The sequence below is a fragment of the Ranitomeya variabilis genome, chromosome 1 (assembly GCF_051348905.1).
Source record: "Ranitomeya variabilis isolate aRanVar5 chromosome 1, aRanVar5.hap1, whole genome shotgun sequence".
Lineage (NCBI taxonomy): Eukaryota > Metazoa > Chordata > Amphibia > Anura > Dendrobatidae > Ranitomeya > Ranitomeya variabilis.
In genome coordinates, this window is record NC_135232.1 from 225375181 (window position 1) to 225401921 (window position 26741).

Here is a 26741-nt window from a genome sequence, read left to right on the forward strand (position 1 = left end):
CTTTGTTATTTTAGCTGTGTGATTAGGGTCATTGTCTTGTTGGAAGGTGAACCTTCGGCCAAGTCTGAGGTCCAGAGCACTCTGTAAGAGGTTGTCATCCAGGATATCTCTGTACTTGGCCACATTCATGTTTCCTTCAATGACAACCAGTCGTCCTGTCCCTGCAGCTGAGAAACGACCCCATAGCATGATGCGGCCATCACCATGTTTCACTGTTGGGATTGTATTGGTCAGGTGATGAGCAGTGCCTGGTTTTCTCCACACATACCGCCTAGAATTATCACCAAAAAGGTCTATCTTCGTCTCATCAGACCAGAGAACCTTATTTCTCATAGTCTGGGAGTCCTTCATGTGTTTTTAGCAAACTCTATGCATGCTTTCATATGTCTTGCACTGAGGAGAGGCTTCCGTCGGGCCACTCTGCCATAAAGGCCCGACTGGCTGAGGGCTGCAGTGATAGTTGACTTTGTGGAACTTTCTCCCATCTCCCTACTGCGTGATTTTGGGGTTCCTCTTTACCTCTCTCACCAAGGCTTTTCTCCCACAATTGCTCAGTTCGGCTGAACGGCCAGGTCTAGGAAGAGTTCTGGTGGTCCCAAACTTATTCCATTTAAGGATTATGGAGGCCACTGTGCTCTTAAAAACTTTTGAGTACTGCAGAAATTCTTTTGTAACCTTGGCCAGATCTGTGCCTTGCCACAATTCTGTCTCTGAGCTCCTTGGCCAGTTCCTTTGACCTCCTGATTCTCATTTGGTCTGACATACACTGTGAGCTGTGAGGTCTTATATAGACAGGTGTGTGTCTTTCCAAATCAAGTCCTATCAGTTTAATTAAACACAGCTGGACTCCAATGAAGGAATAGAACCATCTCAAGGAGGATCACAAGGAAATGGACAGCATGTGACTTAAATATGAGTGTCTGAGCAAAGGGTCTGAATACTTATGACCATGTGATATTTCAGTTTTTCTTTTTTTAATAAATTTGCAACAATTTCTACATTTTTGGGTTTTTTTCAGGCAAGATGGGGTGCAGAGTGTACATTAATGAGAAAAAAAATAAACTTTTTTGAATTTACTAAATGGCTGCAAACAAAGAGTGAAAAATGTATAGGGGTCTGAATACTTTCTGTACCCACTCTATGTCCTGAACAGTACAGGCTCTTAGAGCACAGATTAGTGAAATAGACAGCGTAAGTACCCACTAAATAGCCCACTGATAATAAATCACATCAGTATACGGAATCACAGCTAGCCAGGCCATCTACCTATAGGGGAAAATGACTAAACCCACCCCCCCCACCCACCCACAAGAAAAGGGGGAGCGAAGAGGAACAAAGGGCCAATAGCCAACACAGATGTAGAGATAAATGTTGGCAGGTTACTCAATAAGCCAAATAAACTTGAAGTGTGAAGTGGTCCCTACAAAAAAACAATAGGTTTTGCATATTTTATAGAAAAAATTAAAAATTATTGCTAAAGTTTTAAGGCTTCTAACATCCTAACAAAAAATGATGTGCCAAAACTGCTGACGTAAAGTAGGCATATATGGTAAATATTTGTGAACCATTTTGTCTGGTATGACTGTTTTAAAGGTATAAAAATTAAAAGTTAAAAAATGCGAATTTGTATAAAATTTTCATCAAATTTCATATATTTTGATAATTTCTAATGAAAGTGATATGCACATTGTATATGTATACTGTATATAACATGGCTATAGCAAGCGATATAGAAATCAAATGTGAATTTTTTTGTATGTTTTTTGTAGATGTCTTACCTCAGAAAAGTGTTAGTAGCTATCACTGGCATCCACTGCCTCTGGGAGGTATGTATGTTCTCTTTGTTGGTTGTTACATTAATGTAGTGATATAATTGAATCAATTATACAAAATGGATTCTGAATATTTGGTTTTGTTCATAGGTGCCAAACTTTAGCAGGGCATGGCGTAGTGTCATACTGGCACCATTTGCCTGCGGTATGTTGATATTTATATTATTATAAAGTTTGGATATTATTACTGCTATCTGAACATGTACTCTTTTGTTTTGCAGCTTCCTGTCCTCCAAGCCCTTCACAGCTTGAAGAATGCTACCAGTCCTTTTTGGTATTACTAAGGTGAGAAATATAAAATTGTTCTATAGTTTCCGAAGTATGTACCTTTTACATATTTTACTTAATTTTGTACTAAACTATAATTTAACACCTTAACGACCGCCGATACGCCTTTTAACGGCGGCCGCTAAGGGTACTTAAACCACAGCGCCTTTAATTAACGGCGCTGTGGAAAAAGTGAATAGCGCCCCCCAGAGTCGGATTTTCTCTGGGGTCTCGGTTGCCGAGGGTAGCCGAGACCCCAGAGAACATGATTCGGGGGGGTTTTACCGACCCCCGAGTTGCGATCGCCGGTAATTAAGCGTTTACCGGCGGTCGCAACAAAAAAAAAAAAAAACGCGATTTGCCATTTAATTTCTCTGTCCTCCGATGTGATCGCACATCGGAGGACAGAGAAATAGTGTCCCCGATGGCCCCCAATAGCCCCCCAATACTCACCTATCTCCCCCGGTGCTCCTCGTGGCTCCCGATGGGCGCCGCCATCTTTTTTCCGGGAAAAAATGGCGGGCGCAGTGCGCCCGGCACCCGGAAGATCTTTGGGGTCTCGGCTGCCGGGGGTAGCCGAGACCCCAAAGAACATGATCAGGGTCGGTTTTTACCGACCCCTGTTTTGCGATCGCCGGTAATTAACTGTTTACCAGCGACCGCAAAAAAAAAAAAGCGATCTGTAATTCTCTGTCCTCTGATGTGATCGCACATCAGAGGACAGAGAAATAGGGGGATTCGGGGACCCTGTCATACTCACCCGGTGTCCCCGGGTCCTCCTGCATCTCCTCTAGCCGGCCGGCTTCTTCCTCGGCAAAGAAAATGGCGGGCGCATGCGCAGTGCGCCCGCCATCTGCTGCCATCTGCCGGCCGGCAGGAGAGACGAGTTTGGGCTAAAATTAGGGTTAGGGTTGGGGCTAATTTTAGGGTTAGGGCTAGGGTTAGGGTTAGGCTACTTTCACACTAGCGTTTTTTGGCTTCCGTCGCAATGCGTCGTTGGAGAAAAAACGCATCCTGCAAAAGTGCTTGCAGGATGCGTTTTTTCTCCATTGACTTGCATTAGCGACACATTGCGACGGATTGCCACACGTCGCATCCGTCGTGCGACGCATGCGTCGTGCTTTGGCGGACCGTCAGCACAAAAAAACGCTACATGTAACTTTTTTGTGCGACGTGTCCGCCATTTCCGACCGCGCATGCGTGGCCGGAACTCCGCCCCCGCCTCCCCGCACCTCACAATGGGGCAGCGGATGCGTTGAAAAAACAGCATCAGCTGCACCCGTTGTGCGGCGCTTACAACGCTAGCGTTGGTACGTCGGCCCGACACACTGCGATGGGCCGAGTACGACGCTAGTGTGAAAGTAGCCTTAGGCTTCTTTCACACTTGCGTCGGTACGGGGCGGTCGCAATGCGTTGGCCCGACGTACCGAAGCACGTTGTGAAAATTGTGCACAACGTGGGCAGCGGATGCAGTTTTTCAACGCATCCGCTGCCCTGTCTATGTCCTGGGGAGGAGGGGGCAGAGTTACGGCCACGCATGCGTGGAAATGGCGGACGCGACGTACAAAAAAAAGGTTACATTGAACTTTTTTTTTGACGACGGTCCGCCAAAACACAACGGATCCAGTGCACGATGGATGCGACGTGTGGCCATCCGTCGGTAATACAAGTCTATGGGCAAAAAAGGCATCCTGTGGGCACATTTGCAGGATCCGTTTTTTGTCCAAAACGACGGATTCCACACAACGCAAGTAGCCTTAGGTGTCATGATTCCCCAATGGCATGGGAACATCAGAAACACAAAAATAACAGACTAGCTCTCGGGTGATGGAAACTCAAGCTGACCGTGACCTAAATCTACCACACAACTAACAGTAGCCAGGAAGCATTCCTACGGCTGCCTAGATGCCATGCGCCAGCCGGAGAACTAACTACGCCTGGAAGAGGAAGGAACAGACCTGGCTTACCTCTAGAGAAATTCCCCAAAGATGATAGTAGCCCCCACGTATATTAACGGTGAGTTCAGAGGAAAAGACATACACAGTATGAAGGTAGATTTAGCAAAGCGAGGTCCACTTACTAGATAGAGGAAGGATACAAAAGAGGACTTCACGGTCAGCTGAAAAACCCTTTCAAAAACCCATCCTGAAATTACTTTAAGACTCCTGTGTCAACTCATGACACAGGAGTGGCAATTTCAGTCCACAAGAGCTTCCAGTAACAGGAAAAGACAAAACTGTAAACTGGACAAGAAAAACAAAACAATAAGGACAAGAGTCCACTTAGCTGATCAGCAGACTAGTAGCAGGAACATGCAACTGAATGACTCAGGTTACAATGATGACCGGCAAGGAAGTGACTGGAGAGCAAGGCTAAATAGGGAACTCCCAAAACTGATGGAAGCAGGTGAGCTGAGGCAGAAAAGCACACACAAGTCTCCAGTACCACCAGCCACCACCAGGGGAGCCAAAAAGCGGATCACAACAGTACCCCCCCCTTAAGGAGGGGGCACCGAACCCTCACAAGAACCGCCAGGGTGACCCGGATGAGCCCTATGAAAGGCACGAACCAAATCCGAGGCATGAACATCAGAGGCAGTTACCCAAGAATTATCTTCCTGACCATAGCCCTTCCATTTAACCAGGTACTGGAGTCTCCGCCTGGAAATACGGGAGTCCAAGATCTTCTCTATAACGTACTCCAATTCACCCTCAACCAGCACAGGAGCTGGAGGCCCAGCAGAAGGAACCACCGGCACCTCGTATCTCCGCAACAACGACCGATGGAACACATTATGGATAGCGAAAGATGCCGGAAGGTCCAAACGAAAGGAAACAGGGTTAATAATCTCCAAAATCCTATAGGGACCGATGAACCGAGGCTTAAATTTAGGAGAAGAAACCCTCATTGGGACAAAACGGGAAGACAACCACACCAAGTCCCCAACACGAAGGCGAGGACCAACCCGACGCTGGCGGTTAGCAAACCGCTGAGTCCTCTCCTGGGACAAATTCAAATTGTCCACCACTTGTTCCCAAATCCGATGCAACCGATCCACCACAGCATCTACTCCAGGACAATCCGAAGACTCCACCTGACCAGAAGAAAAACGGGGATGAAACCCCGAATTGCAAAAGAAAGGGGAAACCAAAGTGGCAGAACTGGCCCGATTATTAAGAGCAAACTCCGCCAACGGCAAAAAGGCAACCCAATCATCCTGATCCGCAGACACAAAACACCTCAAATACGTCTCCAAAGTTTGATTAGTTCGCTCCGTCTGGCCATTAGTCTGAGGATGGAAGGCAGACGAAAAAGACAAATCAATGCCCAACCTGGCACAGAATGCCCGCCAAAATCTAGAAACGAACTGGGTACCCCTATCAGAAACGATATTTTCAGGAATACCATGCAAGCGAACCACATTTTGAAAAAACAAAGGAACCAACTCAGACGAGGAAGGCAACTTCGGCAATGGCACCAAATGAACCATCTTAGAAAAACGGTCACACACCACCCAGATAACAGACATCCTCTGAGAGACAGGAAGATCAGAAATAAAGTCCATCGAGATGTGCGTCCAAGGCCTCTTCGGAATAGGCAAGGGCAACAACAACCCGCTAGCCCTAGAACAACAAGGCTTGGCCCGAGCACACACATCACAAGACTGCACAAAAACACGCACATCACGAGACAGAGATGGCCACCAGAAGGATCTAGCCACCAAATCCCTGGTACCAAAAATTCCAGGATGACCCGCCAGCGTAGAAGAATGAACCTCCGAGATGACTCTACTGGTCCAATCATCAGGAACAAACAGTCTACCAGGTGGACAGCGATCAGGTCTATCCGCCTGAAACTCTTGCAAAGCACGTCGCAGATCTGGGGAAATAGCGGATAATATCACCCCATCCTTAAGGATACCTGTAGGTTCCGAATCACCAGGGGAATCAGGCTCAAAACTCCTAGAAAGGGCATCCGCCTTCACATTCTTAGAACCTGGTAGATATGAGACCACAAAATTAAACCGAGAGAAAAACAACGACCAGCGCGCCTGTCTAGGATTCAGGCGCCTGGCAGACTCAAGATAAATCAGATTCTTGTGATAAGTCAAAACCACCACCTGATGTCTAGCACCCTCAAGCCAATGACGCCACTCCTCAAATGCCCACTTCATGGCCAAAAGCTCCCGATTACCGACATCATAATTTCTTTCGGCGGCAGAAAATTTTCGAGAAAAGAACGCACAAGGTCTCATCACTGAGCAATCGGAACTTTTCTGCGACAAAACCGCCCCCGCTCCGATCTCGGAAGCATCGACCTCAACCTGAAAGGGGAGAGAGACATCGGGCTGGCGCAACACAGGGGCAGACGAAAAGCGGCGCTTAAGTTCCCGAAAGGCCTCCACAGCGGCAGAGGACCAATTGGCAACATCAGCACCCTTCTTAGTCAAATCCGTAAGAGGCTTAGCAACACCAGAAAAACCAGTTATAAATCGACGATAAAAATTAGCAAAGCCCAAGAACTTCTGAAGACCCTTTAGAGAAGTAGGCTGCGTCCAGTCACAAATAGCCCGAACCTTGACAGGGTCCATCTCAACAGAAGAAGGGGAAAAAATGTACCCCAAAAAGGAAATCTTTTGAACCCCAAAAACACACTTAGAACCCTTTACACACAGAGAATTCTCCCGCAAGACCTGAAAAACCCTCCTGACCTGCTGAACATGAGACTCCCAGTCCTCAGAAAAAATCAAAATATCGTCCAAATACACAATCATAAATTTATCCAGATATTCACGGAAAATATCATGCATAAAGGACTGAAAAACTGAAGGCGCATTAGAAAGGCCGAAAGGCATTACTAAATACTCAAAGTGGCCCTCAGGCGTATTAAATGCGGTTTTCCACTCATCCCCTTGCTTAATTCGCACCAAATTATACGCCCCACGGAGATCAATCTTGGAGAACCACTTAGCCCCCCTTATGCGAGCAAACAAATCAGTAAGCAGCGGCAACGGATACTGATATTTGACAGTAATTTTATTCAGGAGTCGATAATCAATACAAGGCCTCAGCGAGCCATCCTTTTTAGAGACAAAGAAAAACCCAGCTCCTAAAGGTGATGAAGAAGGACGAATATGTCCCTTTTCCAGGGACTCCTTAACATATTCTCGCATGGCAGCATGCTCAGGTACAGATAGGTTAAACAAACGACCCTTTGGAAATTTACTGCCTGGAATCAGATCTATGGCGCAATCACACTCTCTGTGGGGAGGGAGAGAACCAATCTTAGGCTCTTCAAAAACATCCCCAAAATCCGACAAAAATGCAGGAATCTCAGAGGGAATAGATGACGAGATAGGAACCAAAGGTATGTCCCCATGAGCCCCCCGACATCCCCAGCTTAACACAGACATAGTTTTCCAGTCCAGTACTGGGTTATGAGATTGTAACCATGGTAATCCAAGCACTAAAACATCATGTAAATTATACAACACGAGGAAGCGAATCATCTCCTGATGGTCTGGAGTCATACGCATAGTCACTTGCGTCCAGAACTGTGGTCTATTACAAGCCAGAGGTGTAGAATCAATACCCTTCAGAGGTATAGGAACTTCCAGAGGCTCCAAATCAAACCCACAGCGCCTGGCGAAGGACCAATCCATGAGACTCAGAGCGGCGCCAGAGTCCACATAGGCATCCACGGTAATAACTGATAATGAACAAATCAGAGTTACAGAGAGAAGAAATTTAGACTGTAAAGTGCCAATAGAAACAGACTTGTCAACCTTCCTAGTACGTTTAGAGCATGCTGATATAACATGCGCGGAATCACCACAGTAGAAGCACAAGCCATTTTTGCGCCTATAATTCTGCCGCTCGCTTCTTGACAGAATTCTGTCACATTGCATTTTCTCTGGCGTCCCTTCAGAAGACACCGCCAAATGGTGCACGGGTTTGCGCTCCCGCAAACGCCGATCAATCTGAATCGCCATTGTCATGGACTCATTCAGACCTGTGGGCGTAGGAAACCCCACCATGACATCCTTAACGGCATCAGAAAGGCCCTCTCTGAAATTTGCCGCTAGGGCACACTCATTCCACTGAGTAAGCACAGACCATTTACGAAATTTTTGGCAGTATATCTCAGCTTCATCTTGCCCTTGAGACAGGGCTATTAAAGCTTTTTCAGCTTGAATCTCCAAATTAGGTTCCTCATACAGCAACCCTAAAGCCAGAAAAAACGCATCCACATTGAGCAACGCAGGATCCCCTGGTGTCAATGAAAATGCCCAATTTTGAGGGTCACCTCGCAGCAAAGAAATCACAATCTTAACCTGCTGAACAGGATCTCCAGAGGAGTGAGGTCTGAGAGAAAGGAATAATTTACAATTACATTTGAAATTCAGAAACCGAGATCTATCTCCGGAAAATACCTCTGGTGTAGGAATCTTAGGTTCAGAAATAGGAGTACGCATAACATAATCTTGCAAATTCTGAACCTTCGTAGCAAGATTAATTAAACCTGCAGCCAAACTCTGAGGGTCCATCCTTAAACCGGAGAGATCAGAGCCATTCAAGGATTAGAAGGAGAGAAAGGCAAGGCTGTAAATAGAGCAGAAATACAACTGAGCCAACTAAGTAGCAAACATGAGAGAAAAAAAAAAAAAATCTACAGACTTCTTTTACTCTCCTTTCTTCTGCCAATTACTTTAACAGTGTCCGGTCATACTGTCATGATTCCCCAATGGCATGGGAACATCAGAAACACAAAAATAACAGACTAGCTCTCGGGTGATGGAAACTCAAGCTGACCGTGACCTAAATCTACCACACAACTAACAGTAGCCAGGAAGCATTCCTACGGCTGCCTAGATGCCATGCGCCAGCCGGAGAACTAACTACGCCTGGAAGAGGAAGGAACAGACCTGGCTTACCTCTAGAGAAATTCCCCAAAGATGATAGTAGCCCCCACGTATATTAACGGTGAGTTCAGAGGAAAAGACATACACAGTATGAAGGTAGATTTAGCAAAGCGAGGTCCACTTACTAGATCAGTGATGGGCAACCTTTTGAGCTCGGTGTGTCAAAATTCGCCAAAAAACTGAGCATAACTTGGGTGGTGTGTCACCTTGATAAAAAAACATAATTTTGCGACATGTATAGTTTAAATAACAAATATGTATAATTAGAATTAACTTACCTGCATAGTGACTTCTTTGTTCATCTGTCAGTTGGTTTCTTTTGTTGGTCTTGCTATTATTTAACTTGTGTGGGGTGCCGTGAACTAAGATAAGTGAGGGGGAGGGGGAATTCTTCCAGTGATGGCGAACCTGTGGCACTCCAGCTGTTGCAAAACTACAATTCCCATCATGTCTTCACAGCCAAAGCCTTTGCTTTGAATGGCCAGCCATGATGGGAATTGTAGTTTTGCAACAGCTGGACTGCCACAGGTTCGCCATCACTGACAGCCTCCCTCTCACTTATCTCAGTAATGGCCAATGACACCCCACAGTTCACTGGATGATGGTTGCTGTAGTAGTCACAGGGCCTCCAGGCAGCAATCACAGGGCCTCCAGGCAGCAATCACAGGGCCTCCAGGCAGCAATCACAGGGCCTCCAGGCAGCAATCACAGGGCCTCCAGGCAGCAATCACAGGGCCTCCAGGCAGCAATCACAGGGCCTCCAGGCAGCTATCACAGGGCCTCCAGGCAGCTATCACAGGGCCTCCAGGCAGCTATCACAGGGCCTCCAGGCAGCAATCACAGGGCCTCCAGGCAGCAATCACAGGGCCTCCAGGCAGCAATCACAGGGCCTCCAGGCAGCAATCACAGGGCCTCCAGGCAGCAATCACAGGGCCTCCAGGCAGCAATCACAGGGCCTCCAGGCAGCAATCACAGGGCCTCCAGGCAGCAATCACAGGGCCTCCAGGCAGCAATCACAGGGCCTCCAGGCAGCAATCACAGGGCCTCCAGGCAGCAATCACAGGGCCTCCAGGCAGCAATCACAGGGCCTCCAGGCAGCTATCACAGGGCCTCCAGGCAGCAATCACAGGGCCTCCAGGCAGCAATCACAGGGCCTCCAGGCAGCAATCACAGGGCCTCCAGGCAGCTATCACAGGGCCTCCAGGCAGCTATCACAGGGCCTCCAGGCAGCTATCACAGGGCCTCCAGGCAGCAATCACAGGGCCTCCAGGCAGCAATCACAGGGCCTCCAGGCAGCAATCACAGGGCCTCCAGGCAGCAATCACAGGGCCTCCAGGCAGCAATCACAGGGCCTCCAGGCAGCAATCACAGGGCCTCCAGGCAGCAATCACAGGGCCTCCAGGCAGCAATCACAGGGCCTCCAGGCAGCAATCACAGGGCCTCCAGGCAGCTATCACAGGGCCTCCAGGCAGCAATCACAGGGCCTCCAGGCAGCAATCACAGGGCCTCCAGGCAGCAATCACAGGGCCTCCAGACAGCGATCTCCTCAGGCCTCAGAAGTGCAGCCTGGGACTTCTGGCCGGCGCAGCAGGGAGCAGCGCAATGCCGCCCAAACAACACAGATCCGACGCAGAGGCCTGGGACTTCCGGGAGCTGCGCCTGGCCTACCGGAAGTCCCAGGCCTAGACGCTCTGCACCGGAGCTCTGTTGTTTGGACCCACAGACCTCCTTCATGGCATCCGATCCGATAAAAAATCGGATCGGATGCCATTGTTTAGCATTCCGATACCGCAAGTATCGGGTATCGGCCGATATTTGCTGTATCGGAATTCCGATACCGAGATCCGATACTTTTGTGGTATCGGGTATCGGTATCGAAACAACATTAATGTGTGTAAAATAAAGAATTAAAATAAAAAATATTGCTATACTCGCCTCTCCGACGCAGCCTGGACGAACCGGCAGCGTTGTTTGCTTAAAAATCGCGGTTTTCCTTCCTTACTTGAAGTCCCGGCTTGTGATTGGTCGCGTGCCGCCCATGTGACCGAGACGCGACCAATCACAGCAAGCCGTGACGTAATTAGGTCCTTTTTAAAATGCGCGCTTGTCCTGCCTCCCGTGACGTCCCGGCTTGTGATTGGTCGCGTCGCCCATGTGACCGCACGCAACCAATCACAACGCCGGAACGTAATTTTAAAATCCTGAAGGACCTAAAATTACGTCACGGCTTGCTGTGATTGGTCGCGTCTCAGTCACATGGGCGGCACGCGACCAATCACAAGCCGGGACTTCAAGTAAGGAAGGAAAACCGCGATTTTTAAGCAAACAACGCTGCCGGTTCCCTCGCGGACGTCCAGGCTGCGTCGGAGAGGTGAGTATAGCAATATTTTTTATTTTAATTCTTTATTTTACATATTAATATGGTTCCCAGGGCCTGAAGGAGAGTTTCCTCTCCTTCAGACCCTGGGAAAGAAGCAATTTCTATGGGGCCGCGGCCGGCGGCCGGCGTGTCACTGAAAATGACTACGCGTGTCAGCACTGACACGCGTGTCATAGGTTCGTGTCATGGTTCCCAATGGCAAGGGAACGTCAGAGAACATAAATAACAGAACAGCTCTTGGGTGATGGAATCTCGAGCTGACCGTGAGCTAAACCTACCACACAACTAACAGTGGCCGGGTGGCGTACCTACGTTTTATCCCTAGACGCCTAGCGCCAGCCGGAGGACTAACTAACCCTAATAGAGGAAAAGACAGACCTGGCTTACCTCTAGGGAAATTCCCCCAAAAAGGAGACAGAAGCCCCCCACATATATTGACGGTGAGTTCAGAGGAAAAGACATACGCAGTATGAAGGTAGGTTCAGCAAAGCGAGGTCCGCTTACTAGATAGCAAGAAGATACAATAGGGAACTTCACGGTCAGCTGAAAACCCTATTAAAATACCATCCCGAAATTACTTTAAGACTCATGTGTCAACTCATGACACCGGAGTGGCAATTTCGGCCCACAAGAGCTTCCAGCTACAGAAAAATAACATAACTGTGAACTGGAACCAAAATGCAAAACAAACTAAGACTAAGAGTCCAACTTAGCTGATAGTAGTCTAGAAGCAGGAACATGCAACAGAAAGGCTCTGGTTACATTGATGGCCGGCACTAGAATAACTGAGCAGCAAGGCTAAATAGGATACTCCCATATCCTGATGGAAACAGGTGAACAGAGAAAGTGAAGCACACAAGTCCAGTACCACCAGTGACCACCGGGGGAGCCCAAAAACCAAATTCACAACAGTACCCCCCCCTCAAGGAGGGGGCACCGAACCCTCACAAGAACCACCAGGGCGATCAGGATGAGCCCTATGAAAGGCACGGACCAAATCAGAGGCATGAACATCAGAGGCTGTGACCCAAGAATTATCCTCCTGACCGTAGCCCTTCCACTTGACCAGATACTGAAGTTTCCGTCTGGAAACACGGGAGTCCAAGATCTTCTCCACAACGTACTCCAATTCACCCTCAACCAACACCGGAGCGGGAGGCTCAACGGAAGGCACAACCGGTACCTCATACCTGCGCAATAATGACCGATGGAAGACATTATGGATAGAAAAAGATGCTGGGAGGTCCAATCGAAAGGACACGGGGTTAAGAATCTCCAAAATCTTATACGGGCCGATGAACCGAGGCTTAAACTTAGAAGAAGAAACCCTCATAGGGACAAAACGAGAAGACAACCACACCAAGTCCCCAACACGAAGACGAGGACCAACACGACGACGGCGGTTAGCAAAATGCCGAGTCTTTTCCTGGGACAACTCCAAATTGTCCACCACCTGTCCCCAAATCCGATGCAACCTATCCACCACAGTATCCACTCCAGGACAATCCGAAGACTCCACCTGACCGGAAGAAAAACGAGGATGAAACCCCGAATTGCAAAAGAAAGGAGAAACCAAAGTGGCAGAACTAGCCCGATTATTGAGGGCAAACTCCGCCAACGGCAAAAAGGCATCCCAGTCATCCTGATCCGCAGACACAAAACACCTCAAATAAGTCTCCAAGGTCTGATTAGTTCGCTCAGTCTGGCCATTAGTCTGAGGATGGAACGCAGACGAAAAAGACAAATCAATGCCCATCCTAGCACAGAACGCCCGCCAAAATCTAGACACGAACTGGGTCCCCCTGTCAGAAACGATATTCTCCGGAATACCATGCAAGCGAACCACATTTTGAAAAAACAGAGGAACCAACTCGGATGAGGAAGGCAACTTAGGCAAGGGCACCAAATGAACCATCTTTGAAAAACGGTCACACACCACCCAGATGACAGACATTTTCTGAGAGACAGGGAGATCAGGAATAAAATCCATAGAGATGTGAGTCCAAGGCCTCTTCGAAATAGGCAAAGATAACAACAATCCGCTAGCCCGAGAACAACAAGGTTTGGCCAGAGCACAAACATCACAAGACTGCACAAAAACTCGTACATCTCGAGACAGGGAAGGCCTCCAGAAGGACCTAGCCACCAAATCCCTGGTACCAAAGATCCCGGGATGACCTGCCAACACAGAAGAATGAACCTCCGAGATGACTCTACTGGTCCAATCATCAGGAACAAACAGTCTACCAGGCGGGTTCAGAATCACCAGGGGAATCAGGCTCAAAACTCCTAGAAAGGGCATCCGCCTTCACATTTTTAGAACCTGGTAAGTATGAGACCACAAAATTAAACCGAGAGAAAAACAACGACCAGCGCGCCTGTCTAGGATTCAGGCGCCTGGCAGACTCAAGATAAATCAAATTCTTGTGATCGGTCAATACCACCACCTGATGTCTAGCTCCCTCAAGCCAATGACGCCACTCCTCAAAAGCCCACTTCATAGCCAAAAGCTCCCGATTACCAATATCATAATTTCGCTCGGCAGGCGAAAATTTTCGAGAAAAGAACGCACAAGGTCTCATCACGGAGCAGTCGGAACTTTTCTGCGACAAGACCGCCCCAGCTCCGATCTCGGAAGCATCGACCTCAACCTGAAAAGGAAGAGTAACATCAAGCTGACGCAACACAGGGGCGGAAGAAAAGCGGCGCTTAAGCTCCCGAAAGGCCTCCACAGCAGCAGGGGACCAATCAGCAACATCAGCACCCTTTTTGGTCAAATCAGTCAAAGGTTTAGCAACATCAGAAAAACCAGTTATAAATCGACGATAAAAATTAGCAAAGCCCAAAAATTTCTGAAGGCTCTTAAGAGAAGAAGGTTGCGTCCAATCACAAATAGCCCGAACCTTGACCGGATCCATCTCAATGGAAGAGGGGGAAAAAATGTACCCCAAAAAAGAAATCTTTTGAACCCCAAAAATACACTTAGAACCCTTCACACACAAGGAATTAGCCCGCAAAACCTGAAAAACCCTCCTGACCTGTTGGACATGAGAATCCCAGTCATCCGAAAAAATCAAAATATCATCCAGATACACGATCATAAATTTATCCAAATATTCACGGAAAATGTCATGCATAAAGGACTGAAAGACTGAAGGGGCATTTGAAAGACCAAAAGGCATTACTAAATACTCAAAATGGCCCTCGGGCGTATTAAATGCGGTTTTCCACTCATCCCCCTGCTTAATTCGCACCAAATTATACGCCCCACGGAGATCAATCTTAGAGAACCACTTAGCCCCTTTTATTCGAGCAAACAAATCAGTAAGCAGTGGCAGAGGATACTGATATTTGACTGTAATTTTATTCAAGAGTCGATAATCAATACACGGCCTCAAAGAGCCATCTTTTTTAGATACAAAGAAAAAACCGGCTCCTAAGGGAGATGAAGAAGGACGAATATGTCCCTTTTCCAGGGACTCCTTAATATATTCTCGCATAGCAGCATGTTCAGGTACAGATAGATTAAATAAACGACCCTTTGGAAATTTACTGCCCGGAATCAGATCTATGGCACAATCGCAATCTCTGTGAAGAGGTAGTGAACCAAGCTTAGGCTCCTCAAAAACATCACGATAATCAGATAAAAATTCCGGAATCTCAGAGGGAATAGATGACGAAATGGAAACCAAAGGTACGTCCCCATGAGCCCCCTGACATCCCCAGCTTAACACAGACATTGCTTTCCAGTCAAGGACTGGGTTATGAGATTGCAACCATGGTAATCCGAGCACCAAAACGTCATGTAGATTGTACAACACAAGGAAGCGAATCATCTCCTGATGGTCTGGATTCATACGCATAGTCACTTGTGTCCAGTATTGTGGTTTATTACTAGCCAATGGTGTAGAGTCAATACCCTTCAGAGGTATAGGAACTTCCAGAGGCTCTAGATCAAACCCACAGCGCCTGGCAAAGGACCAATCCATTAGACTCAAAGCGGCGCCAGAGTCGACATAGGCATCCGCGGTAATTGACGATAATGAACAAATCAAGGTCACAGACAGAATAAACTTAGACTGTAAAGTGCCAATTGAAATAGACTTATCAACCTTTTTTGTACGTTTAGAGCATGCTGATATAACATGAGTTGAATCACCACAATAGAAGCACAACCCATTTTTTCGCCTAAAATTCTGCCGTTCGCTTCTGGACAGAATTCTATCACATTGCATATTTTCTGGAGCCTTCTCAGAAGACACCGCCAAATGGTGCACAGGTTTGCGCTCCCGCAAACGCCGATCAATCTGAATAGCCATTGTCATGGACTCATTCAGACCTGTAGGTGCAGGGAACCCCACCATAACATCTTTAATGGCATCAGAGAGACCCTCTCTGAAATTCGCCGCCAGGGCGCACTCATTCCACTGAGTAAGCACAGACCATTTACGAAATTTTTGGCAGTATATTTCAGCTTCATCTTGCCCTTGAGATAGGGCCATCAAGGCTTTTTCAGCCTGAATCTCTAAGTTAGGTTCCTCATAAAGCAACCCCAAAGCCAGAAAAAACGCATCCACATTGAGCAACGCAGGATCCCCGGGTGCCAATGCAAATGCCCAGTCTTGAGGGTCACCCCGCAGCAAGGAAATTACTATCCTAACCTGCTGTGCAGGATCTCCAGCGGAGCGAGATCTCAGGGAAAGAAATAATTTACAATTATTTTTGAAATTCAGGAAACGAGATCTATCCCCGGAGAAAAATTCTGGTATAGGAATTCTAGGTTCAGATATAGGAGCATGAATAACAAAATCCTGTAAATTTTGAACCTTCGTAGCAAGATTATTCAAACCTGTAGCCAAACTCTGAGGATCCATTTTAATCAGGTGAGATCAGAGCCATTCAAGGATTAGAAGGAGAGAGAGAGACAAAGGCTGCAATTAGAGCAGAAATGCAACTAAGTCAACTATAGAGCAAGCTCAGAGGAAAAAAAAAAAAAATCTGCAGACTTCTTTTTCTCTCCTTTCTTCTGCCAACGGTTTTAACACTGGGCCGGCCATACTGTCATGGTTCCCAATGGCAAGGGAACGTCAGAGAACATAAATAACAGAACAGCTCTTGGGTGATGGAATCTCGAGCTGACCGTGAGCTAAACCTACCACACAACTAACAGTGGCCGGGTGGCGTACCTACGTTTTATCCCTAGACGCCTAGCGCCAGCCGGAGGACTAACTAACCCTAATAGAGGAAAAGACAGACCTGGCTTACCTCTAGGGAAATTCCCCCAAAAAGGAGACAGAAGCCCCCCACATATATTGACGGTGAGTTCAGAGGAAAAGACATACGCAGTATGAAGGTAGGTTCAGCAAAGCGAGGTCCGCTTACTAGATAGCAAGAAGATACAATAGGGAACTTCACGGTCAGCTGAAAACCCTATTAAAATACCATCCCGAAATTACTTTAAGACTCATGTGTCAACTCATGACACCGGAGTGGCAATTTCGGCCCACAAGAGCTTCCAGCTACAGAAAAATAACATAACTGTGAACTGGAACCAAAATGCAAAACAAACTTAGGACTAAGAGTCCAACTTAGCTGATAGTAGTCTAGAAGCAGGAACATGCAACAGAAAGGCTCTGGTTACATTGATGGCCGGCACTAGAATAACTGAGCAAAATAGGATACTCCCATATCCTGATGGAAACAGGTGAACAGAGAAAGTGAAGCACACAAGTCCAGTACCACCAGTGACCACCGGGGGAGCCCAAAAACCAAATTCACAACAGGTTCGCCATCACTGTACTAGATAGAGGAAGGATACAAAAGAGGACTTCACGGTCAGCTGAAAAACCCTTTCAAAAACCCATCCTGAAATTACTTTAAGACTCCTGTGTCAACTCATGACACAGGAGTGGCAATTTCAGTCCACAAGAGCTTCCAGTAACAGGAAAAGACAAAACTGTAAACTGGACAAGAAAAACAAAACAATAAGGACAAGAGTCCACTTAGCTGATCAGCAGACTAGTAGCAGGAACATGCAACTGAATGACTCAGGTTACAATGATGACCGGCAAGGAAGTGACTGGAGAGCAAGGCAAAATAGGGAACTCCCAAAACTGATGGAAGCAGGTGAGCTGAGGCAGAAAAGCACACACAAGTCTCCAGTACCACCAGCCACCACCAGGGGAGCCAAAAAGCGGATCACAACACTTAGGGTTAGGGTTGGGGCTAAAGTTAGGGCTAGGGTTAGGGTTAAATTTAGGGTTAGGGTTGGGGCTAAAGTTAGGGTTAGGGCTAGGGTTGGGGCTAAAATTAGGGTTAGGGTTGGGGCTAAAGTTATGGTTAGGGTTGGGGCTAAAGTTAGGGTTAGGGTTGGGGCTAAAGTTAGGGTTAGAGTTGGGATTAGGGTTAGGGTTTGGATTAGGGTTGGTATTAGGGTTACGTTTGGGATTAGGGTTGAGATTAGGGTTACGTTTGGGATTAGAGTTGGGATTAGGGTTGGGATTAGGGTTAGGGTTGGGATTAGGGTTAGGGTTGGGATTAGGATTAGGGGTGTATTGGGATTAGGGGTAGGTTTGAGGTTAGGGTTGAGATTAGGGTTAGGGGTGTGTTGGAGTTAGGGTTGGAGTTAGAATTGGGGGTTTCCACTGTTTAGGTACATCAGGGGGTCTCCAAACACGACAGCCAATTTTGCGCTAAAAAAGTCAAATGGTGCTCCCTCCCTTCTGAACTCTGCCGTGCGCCCAAACAGTGGTTTACCCCCACATATGGGGCATCAGCGTACTTGGGATAAATTGGACAACAACTTTTGGGGTCCAATTTCTCCTGTTACCCTTGTGAAAATAAAAACTTGGGGGCTAAAAATCTTTTTTGTGGGAAAAAATTTTTTTTTAATTTTCACTACTCTGCATTATAAACTTCTGTGAAGCACTTGAGCATTCAAAGTTCTCACCACATATCTAGATAAGTTCCTTAGGGGGTCTAGTTTCCAAAATTTGGTCACTTGTGGGGGGTTTCTACTGTTTAGGTACATCAGGGGCTCTGCAAATGCAACATAACACCCACAGACAATTCTATCAAAGTCTGAATTCCAAAATGGCGCTCCTTCTCTTCCGAGCTCTGCCGTGTGCCCAAACAGTGGTTTACCCCCACATAATGGGGTACCAGCATACTCAGGACAAATTGGAGAACAAATATTGGCGTCCAATTTCTCTTGTTACCCTTGTGAAAATAAAAACTTGGGGGCTAAAAAATCATTTTTGTGGGAAAAAAATATATTTTTTATTTTCACTACTCTGCATTATAAACTTCTGTGAAGCATTTGGGCATTCAAAGTTCTCACCACATATCTAGATAAGTTCCTTGGGGGGTCTATTTTCCAAAATGCGGTCACTTGTTGGGGGTTTCTACTGTTTAGGTACATTAGGGGTCTGCAAACGCAACATAACGCCCGCAGACAATTCTATCAAAGTCTGCATTCCAAAACGGCGCTCCTTCCTTTCCAAGCTCAGCCATGCGCCCAAACAGTGGTTTACCCCCACATATGGGGTACCAGCATACTCAGGACAAATTGGACAACAACTTTTGGGGTCCAATTTCTCTTGTTACCCTTGTGAAAATAAAAACTTGGGGGCTAAAAAATCTTTTTTGTTAAAAAAAAAAAAATATTTTTTATTTTCACGACTCTGCATTATAAACTTCTGTGATGCACTTGGGCATTCAAAGTTCTCACTACACATCTAGATAAGTTCCATGGGGGGTCTAGTTTCCAAAATGGGGTCAAGTTTGGGGGGTTTCTACTGTTTAGGCACATCAGGGGCTCTCCAAACGCGACATGGCGTCCGATCTCAATTCCAGTCAATTTTGCATTGAAAAGTCAAATGGCGCTCCTTTGCTTCCGAGCTCAGCCATGCGCCCAAACAGTGGTTTACCCCCACATATGGGGTGTCGGCGTACTCAGGACAAATTGTACAACAACTTCTGGGGTCCATTTTCTCCTGTTACCCTTGGTAAAATAAAAATTTGGAGGCAAAAAGATCATTTTTGTAGAAAAAAAATGCGATTTTTTTTTTTATTTTCACGGCTCTACGTTATAATCTTCTGTGAAGCACCTGGGGGTTTAAAGTGCTCACCACACATCTAGATAAGTTCCTTAAGGGGTCTAGTTTCCAAAATGGTGTCATTTGTGGGGGGTTTCCACTGTTTAGGCACAACAGGGGCTCTCCAAACGTGACATGGTGTCCGATCTCAATTCCAGCCAATTCTACATTGAAAAAGTAAAAACGACACTCCTTCTCTTCCAAGCTCTGCGGTGCGCCAAATCAGTGGTTTACCTGCACATATGGGGTATCGACGTACTCAGGAGAAATTGCACAACAACTTTTGTGGTCTAATTTCTCCTGTTACCCTTGTGAAAATAAGAATTTGTGGGCGAAAAAATCATTTTTGTGAAAACAAATGCGATTTTGTATTTTCACGGCTCTACGTTATAAACTTCTGTGAAGCACTTGGGGGTTCAAAGTGCTCACCACACATCTAGATAAGTTCCTTAAGTGGTCTAGTTTCCAAAATGATGTCACTTGTGGGGGGTTTCCACTGTTTAGGCACATCAGGGGCTCTCCAAACGCGACATGGCATCCGATCTCAATTCCAGCCAATTCTGCATTGAAACAGTCAAACGGCACTCCTTCTCTTCCAAGCTCTGCGGTGCGCCCAAACAGTGGTTTACCTCCACATATGGGGTATCGGCGTACTCAGGAGAAATTGCACAACAAAATTTGTGGTTAAATTTCTGTTTTTACACTTGTGAAAATTAAAAAAAATGCTTCTGAAGTAAAATGTTTGCAAAAAAAGTTAAATGTTCAGTTTTTTCTTCGACATTGTTTCAGTTCCTGTGAAGTACGTAAAGGGTTAATAAACTTCTTGAATGTGGTTTTGAGCAGCTTGAGGGGTGCAGTTTTTAGAATGGTGTCACACTTGGTTATTTTCTATCATATAGACCCCTCAAAATGACTTCAAAGGTGATGTGGTCCCTAAAAAAAAACATGGTGTTGTAAAAATGAGAAATTGCTGGTCAACTTTTAACCCTTATAACTCCCTAACAAAAAAAAAAGTTGTTTCCAAAATTGTGCTGATGTAAAGTAGACATGTGGGAAGTGTTATTTATTAACTACCGTATATACTCGAGTATAAGCCGAGATTTTCAGCCCAAATTTTTGGGCTGAAAGTGCCCCTCTCGGCTTATACTCGGGTCACGGTCGGCGGGTGAGGGGGAGAGAGCGTGTCGCATACTCACCTAGTCCCGGCGCTCCCCCTGCCTGTCACACTGTCACCGCAGCTCTTCCCCTGTTCAGCGGTCACGTGGGACCGCTCATTAGAGAAATGATTATGGACTCCACTCCCATAGGGGTGGAGCCGCATATTCATTTCTCTAATCAGTGGTGCCGGTGACCGCTGACAGAGGAAGAGCTGCGGCACCCGAAGACAGTGTGACAGGCAGGGGGAGCGTCAGGATCGCCGGGACTAGGTGAGTATTTTATATTCACCTGTCCTCGTTCCACACGCCGGGCGCCGCTCTGTCTTCGCGTCCTCTTGCTCTGACTGTTCAGGTCAGAGGGCGCGATGACGCATATAGTGTGCGCGCCGCCCTCTGCCTGATCAGTCAGTGCGGAGAGACGCCGGGACGGGACGCTGAGGAGCTGCAAGCAAGAGAGGTGAGTATGTGTTTTTTTTTTTTTTATTGCAGCAGCAGCGTTATATATGGCACAGATTTATGTGGAGTATCTATGGGGCAACGGTGCAGAGCACTATATATGGCACAGATTTATATGGCACATCTATGGGGCAACGGTGCAAAGCATTATATATGGCACAGATTTATATGGCACATCTATGGGGCAACGGTGCAGAGCATTATATATGGCACAGATTTATATGGCACATCTATGGGGCAACAATGAACAGTGCAGAGCATATATGGCACAGCTTAATAAGGAGCATCTATGGGGCCATAATGAACAGTGCAGAGCATATATGGCACAGCTTAATAAGGAGCATCTATGGGGCCATAATGCTCAGTGCAGAGCATATATGGCACAGCTTTATATGTAGCATCTATGGGGCAATAATGAACAGTGCAGAGCATATATGGCACAGCTTAATAAGGAGCATCTATGGGGCAATAATGAACAGTGCAGAGCATATACGGCACTGCTTTATATGGAGCATCTATGGGGCCATAATGAACAGTGCAGAGCATATATGGCACTGCTTTATATGGAGCATCTATGGGGCCATAATGAACGGTGCAGAGCATTATATATGGCACAGCTTTATAAGGAGCATCTATGGGGCCATAATGAACGGTGCAGAGCATTCTATATGGCACAGCTATATATGGAGCATCTATGGGGCAATAATCAACGGTATGGAGCATTATATATGGCACATCTTTATATGGAACCTCCTTTGGGGCAATAATGAACGGTATGGAGTAGGGTTGAGCGACTTTCATTTTTTAAAGATCGAGTCGGGTTTTGTGAAACCCGACTGTGTCCAGAGTCGAGTCGAGTGCAGTCGGCCGATTATCACTAAAAGTCGGGGATCGACCGAAACACGATACCCAATGCCAGTCAATGGGGAAGCATAGTCGGCAGTGAGTGGAGGCCAGGAAAACACCTACAGTGCCCATTTTAATGCCAAAAACATCCATTCTTGTTTCTGAAGCTTGTCAATCTTAATTAACTTTATAATAATAGTTGTTCATTGGAACTTGGGGGTCATTTGGCAAAAGTTGTGGGGGGTAGGGCTGGTTCAAGGTTTTAGTGGGCCCAGGAATCGTGGACTACGTCACAGCGGTGGAGCAGGGAGAGGTAAATATTTCAACGTTGCAAGTGCTGTGATCCTGAGCAAGCAGGGGGGGCCCACTCGTTCGCATTGGCACTGGCACAGGGCCCCTCAAAGTACAGCGGTGTGTTTGCATGGCGGAGGCGCCTCCCACCAGCAGCGACACTTTTGCGTACTCTGAGGGGCCCTGTGCCAGTGACGTCGCCAACGAGTATGCCCCCCCACCTGATGAAGGAACCTGCACTTTCATCTGCACCTTCCTCTTTGTCCCTGTGTAAGGTGGTATAACATGCGGGAATGGCAATCTTCTGTGGCCATGCCTACAGGTCCATGCGTCTGTTGTCAGGTGCACCTTTGTACTCACAGATTGCCAGAGTGCATGGACAATGCGGTCTTTTACATGCTGGTGGAGGGTTGGGATGGCTTTTCTCGCAAAAGAAGTGTCGACTGGTTAGCTTGTAGCGTGGTACAGCGTAGTCCATCACGGCCTTATTAATAGTAAATAAAATATATAACTAGGCTCTATGAACTTTTAAATAGGTTCCAGGGGTACACGGGCAGCATTGGTGTGGTCAGTGGAGGAGTATTGCAAGAAGGGACCGCAGACAGGCTAACGAAGGCCTAAAATAACAAACAATAGGCTCATGGCAGTTTTAAATCGGTTACATGGATACACAGGCAGCATTGTGGTCAGTGGAGGAGTATTGCAAGTAGGGACCGCAGACAGGCTAACAAAGGCCTAACATAACAAACAATAGGCTCATGGCAGTTTTAAATCGGTTACATGGATACACAGGCAGGCACTCCAGGCAGCATTGTGGTCAGTGGAGGAGTATTGCAAGTAGGGACCGCAGACAGGCTATCAAAAGCCTAAAATAACAAACAATAGGCTCATGGCAGTTTTAAATCGGTTACATGGATACACAGGCAGGCACTCCAGGCAGCATTGTGGTCAGTGGAGGAGTATTGCAAGTAGGGACCGCAGACAGGCTATCAAAGGCCTAAAATAACAAACAATAGGCTCATGGCAGTTTTAAATCGGTTACATGGATACACAGGCAGGCACTCCAGGCAGCATTGTGGTCAGTGGAGGAGTATTGCAAGTAGGGACCGCAGACAGGCTAACAAAGGCCTAACATAACAAACAATAGGCTCATGGCAGTTTTAAATCGGTTACATGGATACACAGGCAGCATTGTGGTCAGTGGAGTAGTATTGCAAGGAGTGTCTGACACAGTTAGTACTCCCAAAAAAAAAATAGATGTTAATGTCTCGCAAAACAACAATAAATTAAAAAAGGGTAGCATGCTTAGGTACAGGGGTGGGCTCATCTGCAGAGTTTATGACAAAGTAATTTGGCAGTAAATTACTATTTACTGGTGTCAATATAGGACACTGACCCAGACTACTTTAACTAGCATCATAGATGTCAACAAATTGGTATTGTTTGTCAGGGCCAGGCATTGAATGATGTCAGCGCATAGACTAAACATTGGTGGAGCTGTGCGAGATAATTTTGAACGTGGTAGAGCACAGTTTGAGCTGGGGGGGGGAACTCTCTTGTGGCCGGCGGTACCGCCCCAGGGCCCCTCATGTTACAACGGTGTGTCTGACGTTGGGTGCGCACCACCACCGCCAGAGACACTACATTGTACTATGAGGGACCCAGTGGCAGTGCCGTCGACCAAAAGCGGGCACACCCACCTCTTCAGACAAACAGCACTGTAACGGGTGCTTGCGCCAAGTGGCGAGACCACGGCCCTGTGGGGGGAGTTTTCCCATTGGGGGAGGTGTAAACATGTCGTATGCTGGACAAACAGCTGCTGCAAATTAAGAGATTGGAACACTCAGTAAGACCAGTCCACAAGCAAGCAATTTTTATAGGAAAGCTAGGTGTCAGCCGGGAAAGGTGGGGCAAAATAATTTGAAATCCAGGAGTGGTTCATTTTAATGAAGGTGAGATCATCCACATTTTGGGTAGCCAGACGAGTCCTTTTTTCGGTTAATATTGAACCAGCAGCACTGAATACTGTTTCTGATAGCACACTAGCTGCTGGGCAAGCAAGCTCCTGCAATGCATATTCTGCCAATTCAGGCCAGGTGTCTAATTTGGATGCCCAGTAATCAAATGGGAATGACGGTTGAGGGAGAACATCGATAAGGGATGAAAAATAGTTAGTAACCATACTGGACAAATGTTGTCTCCTGTCACTTTGAATAGATGCTGCAGTACCTGTCCTGTCTGCGGTCATAGCAAAATCACTCCACAACCTGGTCAGAAAACCCCTCTGTCCAACGCCACTTCTGATCTGTGCACCTCTAACACCTCTGCCCTGTAGCCCCCTGCAGCTTGTGTGAGAACCATCACCGGCGCTGTGTGCTGGGAATGCCTGAATCAAACGGTCTACAAGAGTAGCTTGTTTGGTTGCTAATATTTGTTCGAGGTTCTCATGTGGCATAATATTTTGCAATTTGCCTTTATAGCGAGGGTCAAGGATGCAGGCCAACCAGTAATCATCATCGCTCATCATTTTAATAATGCGTGTGTCCCTTTTGAGGATACGTAAGGCATAATCCGCCATGTGGGCCAAAGTTCCAGTTGTCAAATCTGCAGTTGTGCTGGTTGGAGGGGCAGTTACAGGCAAATCTACGTCAGTTGTCTCCCTTAAAAAAACAGAACCCGGCCTTGCAATGCCACTAATTTCTGTTGGTCCAGGAGAAGCTTCCTCATTCAAAAAGTACTCATCCCCATCATCCTCCTCGTCCTCCTCCTCCTCTTCGCCCGCTACCGCGTCCTCTACATGGCCCTGACCAGACAATGGCTGACTGTCATCAAGGCTTTCCTCTTCCTCGGCTGCAGACGCCTGCTCCTTTATGTGCGTCAAACTTTGCATCAGCAGACGCATTAGGGGGATGCTCATGCTTATTATGGCGTTGTCTGCACTAACCAGCCGTGTGCATTCCTCAAAACACTGAAGGACTTGACACAGGTCTTGTAGCTTCGACCACTGCACACCTGACAACTCCATGTCTGCCATCCAACTGCCTGCCCGTGTATGTGTATCCTCCCACAAAAACAAAACAGCACGCCTCTGTTCGCACAGTCTCTGAAGCATGTGCAGTGTGGAGTTCCACCTTGTTGCAACGTCGATGATTAGGCGATGCTGGGGAAGGTTCAAAGACCGCTGATAGTTCTGCATACGGCTGGAGTGTACGGGCGAACGGCGGATATGCGAGCAAAGTCTGCGCACTTTGAGGAGCAGGTCGGGTAACCCCGGGTAACTTTTCAGGAAGCACTGCACCACCAGGTTTAAGGTGTGAGCCAGGCAAGGAATGTGTTTCAGTTGGGAAAGGGCTATGGCAGCCATGAAATTCCTTCCGTTATCACTCACTTCCTTGCCTGCCTCAAGATGTACAGTGCACAGCCATGACTGAGTTTCATTCTGCAAGAACTCGGACAGAACTTCCGCGGTGTGTCTGTTGTCGCCCAAACACTTCATTGCCAATACAGCCTGCTGACGCTTGCCACTAGCTGTCCCATAATGGCACACCTGGTGTGCAACAGTGGCAGCTGCGGATGGAGTGGATGTGCGACTGCGGTCTGTGGACGAGCTCTCGCTTCTGCATGAGGAGGAGGGGGGGCGAACGCCTACAGCCAACTCTTTCCTTGACCGTGGGCTAGGCAGAACTGTCCCAACATTGCTGTCCCCTGTGGAGCCTGCATCCACCGCATTCACCCAGTGTGCCGTGATGGACACGTAACGTCTCTGGCCATGCCTACTGGTCCATGCATCTGTTGTCAGGTGCACCTTTGTAGTCACAGACTGCCTGAGTGCATGGACGATGCGGTCTTTAACATGCTGTTGGAGGGCTGGGATGGCTTTTCTAGAAAAGAAGTGCCGACTGGGTAGCTCGTAGCGTGGTACAGCGTAGTCCATCAGCGCTTTGAAAGCTTCGCTTTCAACTAACCGGTAGGGCATCATCTCTAATGAGATTAGTCTAGCAATGTGGGCGTTCAAACCCTGTGTACGCGGATGCGAGGATGAGTACTTCCTTTTCCTAACAAGAGTCTCATGTAGGGTGAGCTGGACTGGAGAGCTGGAGATCGTGGAACTAGCGGTGGTGCCGGTAGACATGGGTGACTGAGAGAGGGTTGGAGATGGTATTCTTGCCGGTGCCCTACATGCAGTGTTTCCTACTACTAACCTGGTGATTCCCTGACTGCTTTGGCCTGGCGACGAAAGCTGCACAGATACTGCAGGTGGTGTGGGAAATGGTCGGCTTACAGGGAGGGAAGGGATGTAGCGTTGCTGACTAGCTTCATTGGCCGAGGGTGCTGCAACCTTTAGGGACGTTTGGTAGTTAGTCCAGGCTTGCAAATGCATGGTGGATAAATGTCTATGCATGCAACTTGTATTTAGACTTTTAAGATTCTGACCTCTGCTTAAGGTAGTTGAACATTTTTGACAGATGACTTTGCGCTGATCATTTGGATGTT

At 47.2% G+C, this 26741-nt stretch overlaps 1 protein-coding gene across 1 annotated transcript in view; it reads left to right on the top strand.

Moving 5' to 3' along the window:
- KNTC1 (kinetochore associated 1) overlaps nt 1-26741 on the top strand; it is a 352480-nt gene that overhangs the window by 278999 nt on the left and 46740 nt on the right. The window contains exons 57-59 of the mRNA XM_077293161.1: nt 1770-1826; nt 1923-1977; nt 2054-2117. Coding sequence (XP_077149276.1) covers nt 1770-1826; nt 1923-1977; nt 2054-2117 — 176 coding nt within the window. The remainder of the gene's footprint in view (nt 1-1769; nt 1827-1922; nt 1978-2053; nt 2118-26741) is intronic.